This window comes from Cavia porcellus, unplaced genomic scaffold (assembly GCF_034190915.1).
Source record: "Cavia porcellus strain 051 isolate PalLab524CR breed Dunkin Hartley unplaced genomic scaffold, mCavPor4.1 scaffold_19, whole genome shotgun sequence".
NCBI lineage: Eukaryota > Metazoa > Chordata > Mammalia > Rodentia > Caviidae > Cavia > Cavia porcellus.
The window spans coordinates 22634538-22652985 of record NW_026947502.1 but is presented as its reverse complement, the minus strand read 5'-3'; the positions used below and the strand labels follow the sequence as shown (position 1 = coordinate 22652985).

At 45.8% G+C, this 18448-nt stretch overlaps 1 protein-coding gene across 1 annotated transcript in view; it reads right to left on the bottom strand.

The window, feature by feature from the left end:
- The window catches only part of Wwc1 (WW and C2 domain containing 1), a 156726-nt gene that overhangs the window by 74755 nt on the left and 63523 nt on the right, over positions 1-18448 (bottom strand). Inside the window, exon 2 of the mRNA XM_003473184.4 lies at positions 7529-7638. Coding sequence (XP_003473232.2) covers positions 7529-7638 — 110 coding nt within the window. The remainder of the gene's footprint in view (positions 1-7528; positions 7639-18448) is intronic.

Here is an 18448-nt window from a genome sequence, read left to right as displayed (position 1 = left end):
AATATGGATATAGTTTATTCATTGTTAAAGAGCCTGACTGGAATGTGTGAAGCTTTGCATTTCATGCCCAGCATTGGTTGACTGTTTGTTTGTTTGTTTTGGTACTGGGGATCAAACTCATAACCTCACACTTGCCAGGCAAGCACTTGTGTCACTGAACTAAAACCCCGCCCCCCAGCATTGTTGGAGAGTGGATGATACACAGTATAACCCATGCACATTTTCCCTTATACTTCAAATCTTTTCTAGACTATTTACGATACCTAGTAAATGCAATTGCTGAGCAAATTGTTGTTATATTGTTTAAGAAATAATGGCAAGGAAAAAAGCAGGTACATGCCCAGTACAGATGCAGGACAGGACAGGCTGACTGTCCTTAGAAATGCATCTATAGAAAATTAAGCATATACAAAGATTCTTTATTTACTCATAATCATAAGCAACAGGAAGATAGCCTAAAAGGTAGCAACAGGGGCAAGCAGCACTTTAGCTTTGTGTGTTCAGATATCGTCACACAGCATCCATAAATATATGCAGACCTACAACCCACATAAAACGCATCGATGTGATAAAAATGGTAACTATGAAGGCTATGTAAGATCCCTCCAATAATCATCATGTAACATGAAGAGAAACACCAGGATCCATAACACATCTCTGATGAAAACCATACAGTACACATAGTCAGTAGTGGGCCTACTGAATGGTGATATATAAAACAAGGAAAATAGGGGCTGGGGATTTAGCTCAGCGGTATAAGCGCCTGCCTGGCAAGTGCAAGGTCATGAGTTCAATCTCTGGACAAACAAACAAAAGGAAAATGGGCTGCGTTTTGGAAAGAGTTGTATTTTTTGCTTCCTCTCCTTGTTTTCTTTCAGACTTTTGCCCCTAGTCCTTGTTTAAGGTTGCCCTTCAAGGCCAGGGTCACCATGAGCACCCAGATGGTTAAATGTACTGACCCCTTCTTGGTCCTCTTGCACTTGACCTACCACAGGATGTGACAACCCTGATGGCTGTGTCCTTCATAGGTTGTGCTCACCAGGCTTAATTCTGTTTTCCCTCCCAGATTTCTGATCACTCTTTTTTCAGAATCATCACTAGTTTTCCTCTTCTTCTCAACCTCTGAGGACCCAATAGTTCAACCTTTGGTTCCCTTCTCTGACTTTATTCTTTGGGGAATCTCGTCCAATTTCACATATTAAATAATAACTATACTATATGCTAATGTCTCTCAAATATATAACTTCAGCTCACATCTCTCTCAAACTCCAGGCTCCCAAGTCAAATAGCAACGTCTCACAGATGTGTAGCAAGCACCAAAGGTTCACCATGCCCAAATAAAACCTGTTTTACCTTGCTAAACCCACTCCCCTCTGGCAGCTTTCTCCATTGATGGAAATCAACTCCATCTCTCCAGCAGCTCAGGCCCCAAAAGTCTCCTTTCATTTTCTTTCCCACCTTGCATGCAATCTGTCAGGATATCCTGCTAGCTGTCTATCTGCAAAATACATCCAGCATCCTCCTGCATCTCATCAGTCCCAAACAGGCCCAGCTTGGGATTGCTGGACCATGACAACTGTCTCTCACATCTCTTCTTGCTTGAGCACTTGCCTTCATAAGGTCTATTCTCAGCACAGCAGCCAGACGGACCCTTTTAAGACGTACGTGAGATCAAGTCCCTCGTCTGCTTAAAACTGCATTGGCTCCTATCTCACACAGAGTAAAAGCCTCCACCCGATCTGCACCCTGCTCCCATCTGACAGTGATCCTCATACTGTGTGCTGTATGCACACCTACCTCCTTGCTCTACCTGCGAAGAACTAAATGTGATCACACCTTAGAGCTTTTGCTCTATGCATCCTATCAACCTGAAAGGCTTCTTCACCTCCATCAAGTCTTAGCTCAGATCTCATTGCTCAGTAAGGTTTTCTCCATCGAGGACCAGATTACATATCATCATTACTACCACCCTTCCCTCGTCTTCCCGGCACACCTTGGCCCCCACACTCTGCTCTTTTTCCCAAAGGCACTGAACATTTTCTAACATATGAAATAATCTACTTATTTAGTGCATTTTCTGTCTCTCTTGCCAAAATGAAATCTCTGTAAGGATCTTTGCCATTTTGCTGTCTCTTATATTCCAAGCTTTCAGAACACGCAGTAGATAAATATTTGTTGAACAAATGAAAGTTGGATGGTGAATTTATGAGCGAACTATTATTTGGTTACATTGGGTGTATAATTCTTAAGAATTTCAGTCCATGTACAATACATATATAAGACTGGTCCAAGTCCAAGGCTCTGAATGCTTGGGATTCATTGGTCATATTCACACTGTGTCAACTGCCCCACCTACAGAGGCTACACCATCAGGCACCCCATGACCTTCACCTTCAAACCGAAGGGAAACCAGGAGCCTGACAGCTGGTAAAACGACCAGAAAGCACTTTTCCTGTTGCTGTCCCACTTAATCACCCAACTCCTGCACACACAGCCCCCCAGACTCTGCCATTTCCCCTGGAGAATAAACTCTGCTGCAGTCCGCTACTCCGAGCTATTTCCCCAGCAACTCCCAGAATCACCTTGAAAATCCCACTCCTCCCACGAGATTTTAATGAGGGGGATGCTCTCAGCAATTAAAAACAGGAAAGGACTGATTAGGGTGCCTGTACATCAGTGTTTAACCCAGCATCCCATACAGTCCTTCAAGCATTAACCTCATTCCCCATACACACTCAATTAGGCATATTTACCTCTCATTACCCAGTATGCAATCATGAGTGCTAATAAAAACCTCTGCTACCCCCAACAATGCAATTAATGCCATTAGCTGTCTCTCAGAAACTGTCTACACTTTGGTGCCAACAACAGTCTGCTCACCCATCCACTTACGCATGTATCCATGCACATACGCTCTTTTCTATTTAGCAAAGGTTGAGTGCACACCTACTATGTGCCTTACCAAGTAACGGCCTGGGACTACAGAGATGAATGAGGCACAGTGTACTCTAGAAGAACTTGTAGTAATAGATAAATGGAACTCGGAAGAGGGAGTTGGTAGAGAAGCACAACTGCAACCCCAGCACCAGTTCAAATCTTAGCTCAGCCCCGTTTTAGCTCTGAATCTATGACAGCCAGTTGCTACCTCTGAATCCCACTTATAATATAGGGACGATCATCACAGTACTACACAGGCTTGGAGGGAGGGCTAAATGAGATAGTGGCTAGCAAGTGCCTACCACGCGCCCAGGGCACAGAGCACGCTCAGTAAATGGGAACTCAGAAGTTGGGCCCTGAAAACTTCCGGGAGAACATGGCGGACAGATAACAGCAACTACCGGAGGCTCTCTGAAAACTAGGCTCAGAAGCCAGGTATGGTGCGGACTAAAGAGACATAAGCAGGTGGAGTTATGCTCTGCTGACTCAGGAACGAACTCGGCTGAGAGAAACCAACTCGGAATGCAGTCCTGGTCCTAAAACAGGAACAGAAAAGCCTCGCTGCTGAGGCTGGACCCCACGCCATTTGGGTTTCCCGCCGCGCGGTGGCTGGCTGCCTCTACATCGGCTCGGCAAGGAGAGAGACGCACGGAAACTCTGAGAACGGGAGTCTGTGAACGGAGTCGAAAACAGGACAGGCAGGGAGGCATGTTCTGACTTGTGGCGAGGTGAGTGAGAGAAACTGACACTCCACCACAGTTTGACTCCAGCGGACTTTCTGGGCCCGGGCAGTCCTGCGGGAGCAGGGCGCGCTGGCGACTCCAGCCACACATTCCCCTGTCGGGCGGGATTGGTGAAAAGTGCCTGGCCTGCGTGACGCTGCCGGCGGACCCCGTAGGCTGGCCCAACCCAGATCCCAGAGCCTGACGGAGGCCGGGAGGGGCGGGCCCCCGCGTAGGCTGCCTGGTGTGCAGCAGTGAGTGGAAACACCTAACCGGCGCAATTCGATCAGGCTGTGGCTGACAGAGAGAGAAGCTAGGCCTCTCATATAAGCTTGCATACATAAGGAACAGAGAATATGGGAAGAGGCAGCAACAAGAAAGGCTCCTCGGCCCCCAATTCTGAGAAACAGGCAATAACAGACACCGCACCATTACACATAAGGCGCCATATAGAGAGCCTCATAGACCAATTCAGGAATGAAGTTATCAACGATCTGAAGCTAGAAGTATGCAAAATAGTTAGAGAAATACTAAGCACCACCCAAGAAAAAACAGATGGTGGAATGGAAGAACAGAAAAAGAGGGGAGAAGTGTTTGATGGAGAAAACAGGGAAAGCATAGAATACGTGAAGCAGGTTCAAAGGGACTACCAAGAAACTAAGAAGTCTATAGAAGACTGGCATAACAGCTTGAAAGAAACTAAGGACAGACTATCTGAACTGGAGGGCAGAATTGTAATATGGGAGAATGAAATGAAAAACTTCTTAAAAATAACAAAGAAACAAACAGCAATAATACAAAGACAAGAAGATGATAAGAGGAGCCATAACTTAAGGATTAAGAACATAAAAGAAGAAGTAGGGACACAAACAAATGAACTACAAAAGCTACTCACAGAAATAATCCAGGAGAATTTTCCTAATTTAGCAAAAGGTAAAGATACTCAGATGTATGAGGCATACAGGACCCCAGCTACCTACAACCCAAACAGAGCAACACCCAGGCATATAATAATAAAAATTCCAGAAATTCAATACAAGAACAGAATATTAAAAGCTGTCAGAGACAAGAAGCAGACCACTTACAAGGGAGCACCCATCAGAATTACAGCAGATTTCTCTGCACAAACCATCAAATCACGAAGAGCTTGGGGGGAAATAATTCAAGCTTTGAAAGATAATAATCTCCAGCCAAGATTGAGATATCCTGCACAACTGTCCCTCGAAATTGATGGAAAAACAAGGTGCTTCCAGGATAAAGAGGAACTGGGGGAATTTGCAACCACCAATTCAACTCTACAGAGAGTATTGCAGGATATTCTAAAAAAAGAAAAATACAAAGAATCCAGAAATAATGGAGGCCACAACGAATGGAGCAGAGAACAAAGTGAAGAAGACAAACTGACAGCTACTGACAGAATAAGAGCTCAACAGAAATGAGGCAGAGAAGATTGGATGATAGGAACAGCTATTTTGGAGAAAATGACATCTTAATAGGTAATACTGATTTAGTATCATCTTGTTTTGAAGTCTCATCTAGCTTTTGTCCTTCTGTCTCCAATGGTCCAAATAGGTTGTATCTTACTGGATTTTATTATGTATGATAGTATAAGCAAAAACCTTTTAAAGACAAGGAGATTATACAGAAACCATTGTTCATTTTCTGTTAGTCGATTCTAAATACTCTGTAATGCTGTCATTCTCTTGAATGGTTTTACATTGTTTTGATATACTTAATGCTACAGTATACGAAGTTGTACTCAAGGATTTCAAGGAAAGAGATAATATGGTAACTACTTTTAGGTCAGGATTATCTGGTGGTGAAACACTATTCTGCTTAAATGGTTATGTTTTGATCTGCGCTGTTTCGTTGTTATGCCCTCTTTTATCTCAATCTCCACTCCATTATTTACTTTTTTATTTTTATCCTTTTAATTAAAGGAAAAAAATAGCAGGATATATTATAGTAACCCACTTTGACTTTCCATTACCTCGATTTAAAGCCCTGTATTACTCTCACCATCTGGTTTTTAACTGATGTTCCCCCATTCTGTTTTGCTGGATAGTATCAGGTTCGAAAATTTAGGCATCAGCTGTGAAGATAATGAGATTCATTATGACGCCCATTCTCATTGACTTTTATCTATTTTTGAAGACCTACAATGTCTCCAATGTTTTGGTTTTGTCGGTTTTATTCTTTACTGTTTTGTTCAATTGTATTGTAACTAACAATATAGGCAATTCTATTAGAGATAGCGGGAGGCATTATGGTAACCATTGTTGATCACCTTGTATTATGTTTTCACATTATCTATTATGTCCACCCTTTTGACTTGACCGATTCTGTTCTGTTATGTCACATTTGGTTTTACTCTCTTCCAAAAAAAAAAAAAAAAGTAATAAGAACCATGGGAGCAATGAAACCCAAAATGTGTAATAGTCATTGTACAAAAGAGAGGAAAAGAAAGTGCTCTGTACTATATAACTGCATGTATATTTAAGTGTATAAGATAGAAAATGATATCACAGAGTTTTATTGGATCATTGAACAGAACTGTTTGCAGTATCATTGATGGAATGTCCACTTTACAAGCTTTAATTTTGTGACTTGAACAATTATTTCTAAGATGACAATATGTAATCCATTAACTAGTAATTTCCTACTGTTCATTTTTTTTCTGCAAATCTGTATAACTTGTACCCTTTCTCTGCTTTTTTTTCTTTTCTCCTTAAATAAAATTTTAAAAAAAATTAAAAAAAAAAAAAAAAAAAAAAAAAAAAAAAAAAGAAGTTGGGCCCTGTTCTCAGCCTTCAGGCTTGGCCAGGCACTTCCCACTTCTTCCTACTTTCCTCCTACCTGAAAAGTCAAGGGAACCCTCCCAATTTAGAAAGCTGGAAGAAGACAGGGAAATCCTTTTCTTCCTCTTTTTTTTTTAAAAAATGTTTTTTGAAACAGGGTCTCACTGTGCATTTCAGGCTGGCCTTGAGCTCACTTTGTAGCCCAGGCTGGTCTCGAACTTGCAACGATCCTCCTGCCTCAGCTTCCCGAGTGCTGGGATTACAGGCATGAGCCACTGTGGCGGGCAAAATCCTTTTCTTGTATACAACACAGACTAACAGGGCAGCAAATAGGGGTCCTGGGAAGGACAAGCATGGTCATGGCTATGAGAGTGGCAGCACAGATGAAGCCCAAACATGTATCAACTCTTCACAGCTGGGGATCGCTCCCTGGGTTTCCCCCACCTGTCTCAGACAATAAGCTTCTTCCTAATCCTTCCACCATAGTCCTGTCATAGATCTACTGGGAATCTCTGTACCTGATCGGACTGCTGAGATCTCAGAGAGGAGAGTAGCCTGAATGGTGACACACACGCACGCCCATCTATCAGGGCACGGATGCACATGTGCTGCAGGGGACTGAATTGCTCTCTTCCAATACAGTCTGCAGTGACAAGGGCATATTGATACTTTATGGGGGGAAAACTAGATGAGCATACATAAATTCATATGTATAGGAAATGCATATATACACACATACATAAAAACACACACACATGATTGCAAAAGCTCTGAAATGATACAAGAAATTGTTAGCGATATTGCTTCTGTAAAATCAGAGGGATGGATGGATTGAATCAGAGGATTTCTAGATTCTATTTTTAAAAATTCTTCTAAACTGTTATTTTTACATGAGAATATATTATCTATCTATATCTACAGTGACATCTCTACATTTATGAAAAACAAAACACAGCCTGGCTTCAAGAACTCCACTGATGGCTCCTACAGACTTGGGAGGAGAGGACGATGTAGAAGGGTGGACTGCTAGCAGGAGGCGCACAAGAAAAGGCAGGACCGCCAGGAACTTACTGGTGTTGTGGTCGATGAAGTAATCTCCAACCTGCGGGTCATAGGCTTCTTCCCATCCTAGCGGCAACTCGTCACTAATGCAGTCAGCAAAGGTGAGCGGTTTGGTGTACCTGGAAAGGGAAAGGAGACACAGACTCCATCAGCCTGCAACAGCCGAGCTTCTGCAACACGCTGCTCCTCCAGACCGGCCCAACAGGTCCTGACGTTCTGTGCTGTGGCACCAGCTCTGCTGACCCTTTGTTTGTGGGGAGGTAAAGACATTGTGCAGACTCTCTGCCTCTCTGGTAAGGAGGCAGAGAACCTGCACTCTGGTTCTGATTTCTGTCTTTGACATGGTAGTGATTTGAGTAAGTCATCCTCCTTCTTTGGACCTCTATTGCTGCATGTCTAAGTGAGCCCAAGTCTTAGCTTCTTGACTTGGATTCCAACCCTCTCTGGCTACTCCACCTGCAATTCGCCGGCCCATTCCACCTCCCAGCTGGAGCCTGGCTCTCCACTGCATTTGTCATGCCCACTTGCCCATCGGAAAGCTGGCTTATTACAACATCAAGAACAGCAGATGCTCTATCTCTGAGCATCTGGCCAGTGACCGGGATTTATTTGCTGAGTGAATTGATTCCCAAATGCCTGCACCTACTGCTGTCCTCCCTGTGACAGTCCTGGACAAATTGATCTTTTGGCAATAACCACTCTTTAGGTCCCTAACATGGGGGGAACGAATGGGGTGGTACTCACCAAGACTTACTGACAAAAGCAAACAGACAAATAGATTAACCAAATAAGCCAACAAAGGCTTGTCAAGACTGGACACTGTATCATTTGTCCAGTATATTAGCCATGAGAGCCAGGAAGCAGCCACATGGGACTTAGCTGAAGTGGCCACAATGGTTTCCTCCCACTGCTGCCTTGTCTAAAATACTGATTCTAATATTCCTCTTCTCCCTCTCTCAGCTCTAGAAGTCCAGAAGACTCTGCTCCATACCTTTTCTGTGGATTGGCAAACTGAGGTGCAATGGGACAAGAAGGGTGATGAGTGGGATGGGGTCTAGGATTTCTGATCAAGGGTTTCCTTGATCAAAGAAAACTATTCTCTTTCTTATTCTGTACCATCTCCTTCCCTCTTAAACTCACGCCACAGTTTGATGTGGAATAGTCCTCAAAGGGCCATGTGTTAGTGGTTCCTGGCTTGACACTATTTGGAGACAACAGAGGAGCCCTCAGGAGGTGGGACTTAGTGGGGGGTCTTCAGGTCACATGGTGTAGCGGGACCCCAGGACCCCAGCCTGTTACTCTTCCTTGCTTTTGCTTCCTAGGCATAATGTGAACACACTCCTACATGCTGTGCTGCTTCACCACAGGTCCAAAGCAAGGGAGCCAGGTGGCACTGAGAAAGACTGTTGAGTTCATGAGGATGGGCCGGTGGTATATATTTAGGTGTAACAGACAAGGCGCTTACACTAAGGATCCAATAAGCATCACTTCCGCTAGGCCTGGTAAGCACACATCTGTAATAACAGCATTCTAGGAGCGTGAGGCAGAAGGATCACAAGTTTGAGGCTGCCCTAGGAAATTTAGTGAGTAGCAAAATGTGGGAATGTGCCACAGTCCTGACTCAGTCTCCAGTACTGGGGAAATGGGGATAGGCATCAGTTGTTAGCTGTATGAGTCAGACAACTTAGTTAAACTCCCAGAGGCCTTTTTTTTTCTGTCTGTAAAATGAGGATAATACTATAATGAACCTCCAGATGGTTAGGTGGATTAAATAAGGTTACAATTGTGAGTTAAACATTTAACACAGATGCTGGTGTGAAGAAGGCCTCAAAAACATGAGTTACTGCCTCTACTGACCAGAGTGGCAAACTCAAGCTAACAAAGACTACACAATACTGCACTCTCAGTGTTGGTAACAAAGGCTGAAATTCAATCAGGGCAGTCTGTCTCCAGTGTACCCTGCCCAAGGACTGAGTTCTCTTCAAAGGCGACATTCTCAGCCATCTCCTAAGGACCACGGAAAATCACAAGCCACCAGATTGATTGATACACACGAGGGAAAAATGGGAAAACAGGCAGCAAAGACCTTTTGACAGCCCAAAATGCTCTTTGCTCAGGTGCATCTGTCCCAGGCAATCTGGCCATTTCCCACAGAGCTGTGACCAGCGTAGCCTGCCCACCTCATCACTCCACAACCTGCCCAGACTTTAGGAACCAGAGAGGCCACTGCTCTCAGTGCCTTCCCTTGCTCAAGCGTCCTTAAGCAGTTGATTCTTCTTCCTTAGTGGGAATGAAGTGCAGGGACCAAGAGTTGTATACATCATTCAACGTGATTTTGTCCAACAGATCTTTCAAAGGATCTCTGAAGAAAAGCTCTGCACACAGAAACACCATCCAAGGTGAGTTGCTCTGTTACCGACACAGGTACATCCGCCAGGGAACAGGAAGGCTCAGGGTCCCAGGAAAACCCCCTCCTCCTGGCTCCATCTCTCCCCTGCATTCTGCCCTGAGAATTCCCACCTGCCAGCAGAGACGGAAATCTTACTACACAGTTTGTACCCCAGAAAACCAAGAACACATGTCTCCGCTCAACAGCTCTCCTGAATCTGCATAACAATCTTCATCTTTTGAAACTCTGCCCAAGGATTAAAGATTTTAATCGACAGTGCATCCAAGCAACAGAATCCTATGTCCGGCACAACTGGTGCTTTTTAAGTATTTGTAGAATGGTGGAATAAAATAATTAACTAGGAACAAAAGAATACTGCTAATTTGGAAATACTCTCACTTTACTTAGTGAAAAGACAATCAAAACTTTCAAAGTCATCAATACGAATGATTCCCTAGAACCTTCAGTGTATGGAAAGGAATGGGTGTAGAGAGGAAAGACTAGTGAAAGAAAAAAGCTACAGAATTCTGTTACAGTATGAATTACGTATTAATTTTGGTGACTGGTGATTATTACCATGTTACACTGGCTGGCCTTGAACTCACTATGTAGCCCAGGCTGGCCCTGAACTTACAGTATTTCTCCTACCTCAACATGAGTGCTGGAATTGGAATCTGTAAGTGCTGATATTTTGCCTAAAATGTGTGTGTGTTTGTGTGTGTGTAATAAAACATGTTGAAATGTCAGAAGTACACAGACTTAAATGCAATTTTAACTTCTTTTTAAACTAAATGTGCTGTAATGTTTATGCATTATTTATAGTTAAAATATTTAATAATGGCTAAATCTAGACCTGGAAAGCATGGTATGTATATCATGTTCCCTTCTCTGGGTAGCAGGGGCTCTTACTCAGTTTTGCAAATGAGAAAATATACTGCATATTACATAGTTATTGAGTCCCAAAGGTTTATACCTCCTGATGCCCCACCATTAGACTCTTAAAACCAAAGCTCTGCTAATAAAAATTCACAAAACCAGGTGAGCCTCAGAAAAATCTGGAACATGGAACAAGCTACTCTAGAGGCACAGGGTGACACTGAACCATGGGATGTCTGATACAGGAATAGGTACCAGGACTTTATGCTCTGGGTCCCTTCCATAGCTATGAATGGGTACAAATATACTCAGTGAACTCATAGTGCATAATTTCTTAATGAAAAGACAATGAAATGTTTCAGAGTTGTCAATACAAATGATTCCCTGAGCCCTGCCATGTGTGCTAGGAATGGGTGTAAGGTGCAGGACTGAAAGGCCAAACACGCATCCCTTCTCTAGAAAACCATTAACTCCACTGACTGAGCCAGCTTCACATGGTGAGAAGTCAGAGCGCAGGCAAATAAAAGCCACACAGCATCAGCAGTGTGACAGACAGGGCTCAGAGGCCGATTCCCACTTGCAGAAAATGCAGACAGGTGCCCTGGAGGCATAAGGAAAAGATAGCCAGGGGAACGACCCAGAGCAGGAGAAAGGAGCCTTTGGGTTTGATATCCGGATGCATCCTCAGAGGGGAAAAGCAGAGGCTGCCTCTCAGCGCGCTGCCATGGGAAAGAGGAAAGCTGCTATGGGAAAGAACTATGCAACTTCACAAGCAATCTGGACAGCAAGATTTTCTCTGGAACAAATGCCAAAAGGGAGATGAATTATTCAGTGTGCAGAGACGTGTCATTCAAAGAATCAGGATAAAGGCAAGTGTTTTAGCAGCGCGGGGATTTATGCCTGTGTGCGGGCACACGCGCACGCGCACACACACACACACACACACACACACACACACATTCACTCTTCCTGCCGCTGAGAGCAGAACCGACTGTCCATGGACACCAGTTGTCCCGCCTGGGGAGTTGTGGGAGCTCCTGGCTGCAGTGTTCTACCGTGAGCGGGTGCCAAGAATGTGAGCTGGGAAGAGATACTGTATTTGCTTTCAGATGTGGCCAGGACCCAGGGGCTTGCCAGGAACTCCCAGCCCTGACCCCCTTAATCCAGCCAGGTCTGGTCAGTCTCTGCTTCCAGCCTCTCTGTCCTGAGCTCCTCCAAACCCCAATCGGGAAAGAAAATGACCCAGATGCCAGAGTGGGGAGAGGGACCGAGGGCAGAGTGCCAAGCAAGAGCGAGTTCGGCTGCTTCTTAATTACAAATCTCGGAAGAAGCACAAACATTCCTGAATGTTTCACAACGGGCCCTCCTGGGAAGACAGCCCGGATGTGTGGCTGTGCAGATAGGTAGGTCCTGCCAGGTGCACCTCATAAAGGGTACCCAGGCACACCTGTTAGGGAAGGCTGAACGCAGCCCCTGGCCTCCTCTCAGCGGCAGGCAGCTGGTTGTTTTTTCCAAAGGGAGTCAAAGGGCAGGGCTCCAGGGATACAGGGCCACGGCAGTCATTCTGTATTCAGATGAGGTATCTCTTCCAAGGAGGCAATGTGAGGTGGAGCGGAAAGCCATCTGCCAAGTGCAGTGCCGGTGGTGACTCTCCTGGGACTTAACAGGTAACCTATCTCATCTCCACGTTCCCAGCACTCCCTACTGAAGTGACCTCCTTGTTACCTCCCAACAAGCCACTGGCCCCAGACCCACCCTCTGCCTCCAAGGGACAGCTGAGCCGACCGAAAGCCAAAGCTGTCCACTCCTTCCGCCAACCTCTCCTTCCCACCCAGGCACAATGGGCAGGCTGGTTCCTCCTGCCCCCAGGTGTTTCGCACACATAGTTCCCATAGCTGAGATTTCATAACCACCGCTAACACCCCTTCACCTCTGGCTGCACGCTTCCCGGCAGCCCCTTATCCCATGCCTGGAAACAAGTGTCAATGTCTGAGGTTTTCTTTCCTCCCTTTGTGCTTCATCTAACAAGTCCAGGGGTCTGTGAGCAGGGCTGAGGGTGGAAAGACATGGCTAGGAGTTTTAATAAACACACCTGAAGAAGTGGGAGACACAGAGGGAGCCCTGTCCCTCCAGTCTAGAGGGAAGACATCCATCCCTCCCACCCATCCAGCAGCAAATTAATGGTATCATTTCAGAGATTCCCATTATTCAGAAAAAAGCAGCAGGGCCCTGGAATCCAGCAGAAGGGTGGCCAAGGGAAGCCTCTGAGATGCTGACCTAGGAAGGGGGACTGGGGGCTTGGGAGAGCCGCCAGCCAAGTACAGATCTTGGAGAATACTAGGCACACAGGCTCTGGCTCTGAGGCAGGATGATGATGTTGGTGTATTTGATTTTTGGTGTTTTTTGTTTTGTTTTAATCTTTTTGAGCCAGGGTCTTGCTCTGTCATTCAGGCTGGTCTCAAACTCACTGTGTAACTTAGGCAAGCCTCAAACTCACAGCAATTCTCCTGCCTCAGCCTCCCGAGTGCTGGGGTTACAAGTGTGCACCATGTCCAGCATTGGTGCATTTGAGAAACAAACAAGAAAGCCGCTGTAGCTTGAATGAAGTGCAGTTGCTGAGACGGAGTGATGGGAGTGCAGAGCCTGGCCTTGGAGGCTCTGAGTCCCTTGCCAAGTAAGGACTTTGAGGCCTGTGCGCTGCCCCTGCACTGGGCTGCACGGGTGACCTGGAGATGCTCCCTGACTCCCAGTCTTCTCTCTGCTTTTCACCCTCACTTCAGTTTACACACCAAGTAACCGAACTGTGAAGTATACCGCTAGCTGCCCTGTCCCATCTGAACCTAATATGACATTCAAATAAGCCTATTGCTGCCCTCCAGAGCACAGGATCTGGCCTGCAATGCAAGACTTACACTCGAAACGGGCAGGGAAAGAGATCACTGTGACATTTCACAACAGTGTATGTGGCTGTGCCACTCCCCAAGGCTGTGAACCGTGGGTAATTAGAGGATGCAGGGATGCCTCATAGGATGCAAGATCAGTAAACCTGAAGCAAAAGGCTCAGGGTTGGGAGAAGGGACAGACATCCAGCGGGAAGAGGTTCAGAAAGAAAAAAAGACAATGATGGCCATTTTCACGGATCAGGAACAGGCAGGACAGATGTCACCCTCAATGCCAGGAACTGGATGCTGGCTGAAACTCAGGCTCTGCCATGTCTAAACTGTGGGTATATTACATGTCTGTAAAGAAGTGTTTCCTTCTCTAAGAAATGTGTGAGAAGTCCTGCTCACATCAGGGCAGTGTGAGGATTAAATGACATAACCCACAGAAAGCTCTCAGCCAAGGTCCTGCCTGGCATGCAACAAGCCCTCAAAAATGTGGGTTGTTAATGTGATTGGCTGGAAGACATCTGTGCTCTGTGAGAATCACAGCACCTTCAACTTACATCCTTCACATGTTAGCTGCCACCATCAGCACCACCAGCATTGTTCTTCACCTCAGGGAATACACAAGGGTGGCTAAAACTTGTGGGCTCCAGAATCAGCCACCTGGGTTCCAGTGCAAACATTCTCTCCCCACCAGCTCTGTGTCCTTAGGCACAAACTCTAACCTCTGAGTCGGCTTCCTCATGTTTAACATGGGATACTCAGAGTCACTACCTTATTAAAAGGGGTTGTGGTTAGGTTGGGGGGGTAGCTTAATGGTAAAGCATTTACCCAGCATGCACAAGGTTTTGGGTTCCACCCTTTTTACAAAAAGGTAAAAACAAACAAAAGCAAAACAAAAAAATGCTGAGCATGTGGCACAGCCAACATTAGCTGACATGAATTAAGTTTTAGATCCTTACTTAAAAAAAAATTCACCCAGGCTTGCATAGTTAATCAGCCTTACATCATGTTCCTCCTTCCTGGAGAAGCTGGGACTGCATAAGTTCTCCTTGTGGGAATTAATGCAGCCGAGTTAGGAGACAGCAGAATTCTGGATTTGGTCCTCAGAAATTACTCTCTGCAGCAGGCAGCAGTTACACCGGAAGGCCCAAGTTCTCCTCCTCTCAAACACTTCCCTCCCTCCCTCCTCTCAGAACACCTGTCTCAACATTCTGGCTTCCCAGCCTCCTAGTTTCCTAGTTTCCCTGCTGAGGCGGGGCTGGTTTATCCAGATACTTTCCTGGCCCATGCACTCCCACTCCTGGAATTCTTTTATGGAGCACAGAAGAGTGGAGAGAGCTGAAGGGAAGACTCTGGATTATTCCTCCTTCCTACCTTCAGGCTGGACCTCAGCCAGCAGTGGCTCACCTCCCTGCCAAATCCCAGACGCTGTCTTTGAGACCCCTACTGCGGTCCTGGGATCATACACCTGCTCCGTAACTGTCTCCTCCCCACCTTCCGTATCATCAACACCTGGTGAACCTGTACTGCTGGTCCCCTCTGTGTATCACCTGGTGGAACCCGGGACTGCAGTTCTGAGAACCAGACCACGGCTTAGAGGAGACATGGCCAACGAATTACCTGAAGGCCAAGCTCAGTCTACCAAGAGGACTGTTTATCACCCACAGTGCTCTATTTTAACCGTGGAATTGGCATGCCTTCGGGATGGGTACTGCCTTGTTGCACTCAGCCCCCACTGCCCTCTGGTGCACTGCTCCTGTGTGTCATCTTATCAAGAGGCAGCACACACTAGCAGTTAAGAGCAAAGGACCTTGGTGCCAGATGCCCTGGGTTTGGTTCCAGGTGCTGCCATCTTCCAAACTCTGACCTTGGGCAAAGTACTTAAAGCTCTTTGTGGTCTAGTGTTTACACTGGGAAAACAAGAAAAATAACTTATTTATTGAGCACTCCCTATGCACCAGCAACTGCTCAAAGCACTTATAAATATTTACTCACTCAGCCTTCATGACAACCCTTTCGGGTAGGCACCGTTCATTCAGACCTACTTCAAAGGGTGCTTTCTAGATTAAATGAGATAATGCTTGAGCACACACTGAGTATTCAATAACCAAGGTTTTCATTTACATGGCCACCCAAAGGCAGTCCCGAAAGTAGCAGTATTAAACAAAGTTAAAACTAGGGGCTGGGGATTTAGCTCAGCGGCATAAGCACCTGCCTGGAAAGCAGGCAGTCGTGAGTTCGATCCCTGGTGCGGATAAAAAGTTAAAAAAAACTTAAAAAAAAAATCACAAAGTTAAAACTAAAACAGAGGGGCTGAGGATTTAGCTCAGCGGCATAAGTACCTGCCTTGCAAGCAGGTGGTCGTGAGTTCGATCCCCGGTACCAATAAAAATGAAAAAGACCAAAAAAAAAAAAAAAAAAAAAACCGAGGCACAGAGAGAAAAGCCTTGCCCAGAGTCACCCAAGCGTCTAGCAGCACAGGTAAGACTAAAACCTGCGCACCGACCCCAGCCCCATGTCACAGTCACTACTAATAACAGATCGAGTTGCCCTGGGGCTGGGCCACTACTAGACTGAACGGAGATTTGTCACTGGGTGGAAACTCAAAAGCAGCTGTGATGCTGCCTTTCACGGAGACTCAAGGCTGGAGCTAGGCCTTTTTTGGATTGCACCTCCTCAGAGGATAATCCCTTGAAAGCCCAGCCTGTGGTAGGAAAAAGTCCCTGGTAAACCCGTCTTTACCTCATCCAGCTTCATCCTAATTCCCTATCTGGGAATTAGGTTGTAGAAATTCTGTACCCCAAAAAGCAAGCCAATCCAACTAGATAGGATTCCCAGGTCTATCCATCCTGTGTCATGTCAGGACACTCCTTCCCTGATTTAGTTTTCCCATGGATATGAAAAAAATTCAAGAAAACTAAGCAGGCACGGTGACATACACATGTAATCCCAGCTCTTAGGAGGCTGAGGCAGGAGGATCGTGAACTTAAGGTCTGAAATGCATAGTGAGACCCTGTCTCAGGAAAAACAAGAAAAGAAAACCTGCCTCCCAGGTTCTTGCAGAGAGTTAATGAATTAGGACATGGGAATGGCACACAGCCTAGGCAGGACAGCAGCCCTCCTCCTTTCTCCTTTCTGTACCTAGGGCTTGGAGGATATTCAACACCCAGCTTTATTCCCTCTGGGCCATGAGCTAACTTTCTCAGGTGCTGGCTGCCAGGGCCTCTTCAGCAGTAATGGCAACCTCTGTAGCCCATCCGCCCTTCTCTGAAATTGGACATTTTCGTCCTCCTCAGAACCTGGATACACAGCATAAGTAACTGGACCATCAAGAGATAGAATTAATGACCTCCCCTCCCTGGTAAGCGGAGGCAGTGTGGCAGACTGCGGCCCTTCCAGGGGGAGAACCAGCAGCAGCTCCTGAGATCTGCACCATGTTGGAACTTAGGACACTGGGAAGCCAAGCAAGCACCTCCCCTCCCTGGTAAGCCGTGGTGGTCTGGCAGACTGCGGCCCCTCCAGGGGGAGAACCAGCAGCAGCTCCTGAGATACCACCATGTTGGAACTGAGGATGCTGTGAAACCAAACAACCAGCCTGCCTCCCTGCTGGGCAGTAGTGAGCCTGGGGTCGGATATCCCACTTCCCCCATCCCCCTTCTCCCCCCCCCCCCGCCCATTATCGGGTGGGAACCAGAAATCTGAGTGTCTCCTGTGAGGCTGACCATAGCAAATTGGGGGGGGGGGGGACTTCCTTCTGCCATCTCTTTGAAGGCACATATTTTTATTGCTGTTTTGCTCTTTTCTGATTGACGGTACTGCTCTATTCAATATTCTGTTTTGATGGGTTCTATAGTGTTCTATATTTCATCTCATTTTGATATACGTGATTGAAAGAACAACTATTATAAAGATAACAAAATATACTGTGATACCTATTACTGTTATCCCGGTAACCTGCTGTGAAGTTCTGTGCCAATTTCACTGTACGATCTTAGTTGGCTTTATTCTGTCTTGTTCTGTTGTATACTTTCAAAATAAAATTTAAAAAAAAAGAGAGATAGAATTCATCTGTGAGTTAACTTATCATTGGGATCCTGTGTGACTTGAAGCCCTTCCCACAGTGGCCTGGTTTACACTCAGAGAAAGGGAAATGACAAGACCTGGGTTGGAATCCCAACTCTACCCTTGGGGGAGCGAGGTGCCTGCCCTCTCTGTGCAGTGAGATATCTGTAAGGACCCTTCACAGCATCAGCCCAGAAGAGGCGAACCAGTGGCTGCCTTTCCTGAAGGGAGGGGCACTAGGTAGCTGTGATGGAATATATATAATTAAGAGATTTTTGCCAGTTAAATTCTAGGCACCGGCCCACACACTTCACATGAAATAAATTATTTCCTTTATCTTTACAATATTTCTACAAAGCAGATACTATCACCACCACCCCTTTTTGCCAATAGGAAAGTGGGGGTTAGTAAAAAGAACAAAGCTAACTCTCACTGAGAGTTTACAAAGTGCAAGGCACTGTCCAAGGTCCCTTACATGCTGGATTTCACCAGGGCCAAGATGTACATTTTTAAACACAGTCAGCACAGCTGAAATCAGGACCTGTGCTCCTAATGCTGACACCCTGCCACCACTCAGCCAGGTGGCAGTCCCAATGGAGCTGTCACTCTTTTGGGTGACACAGATAGCCAAGGTACCAGTACTGCCAGTGGTGGAATGGTTGTCACATCACAGGCTTAGGACTAAACCCCAGAAGTAAGAGTGGAGCCCTTTTA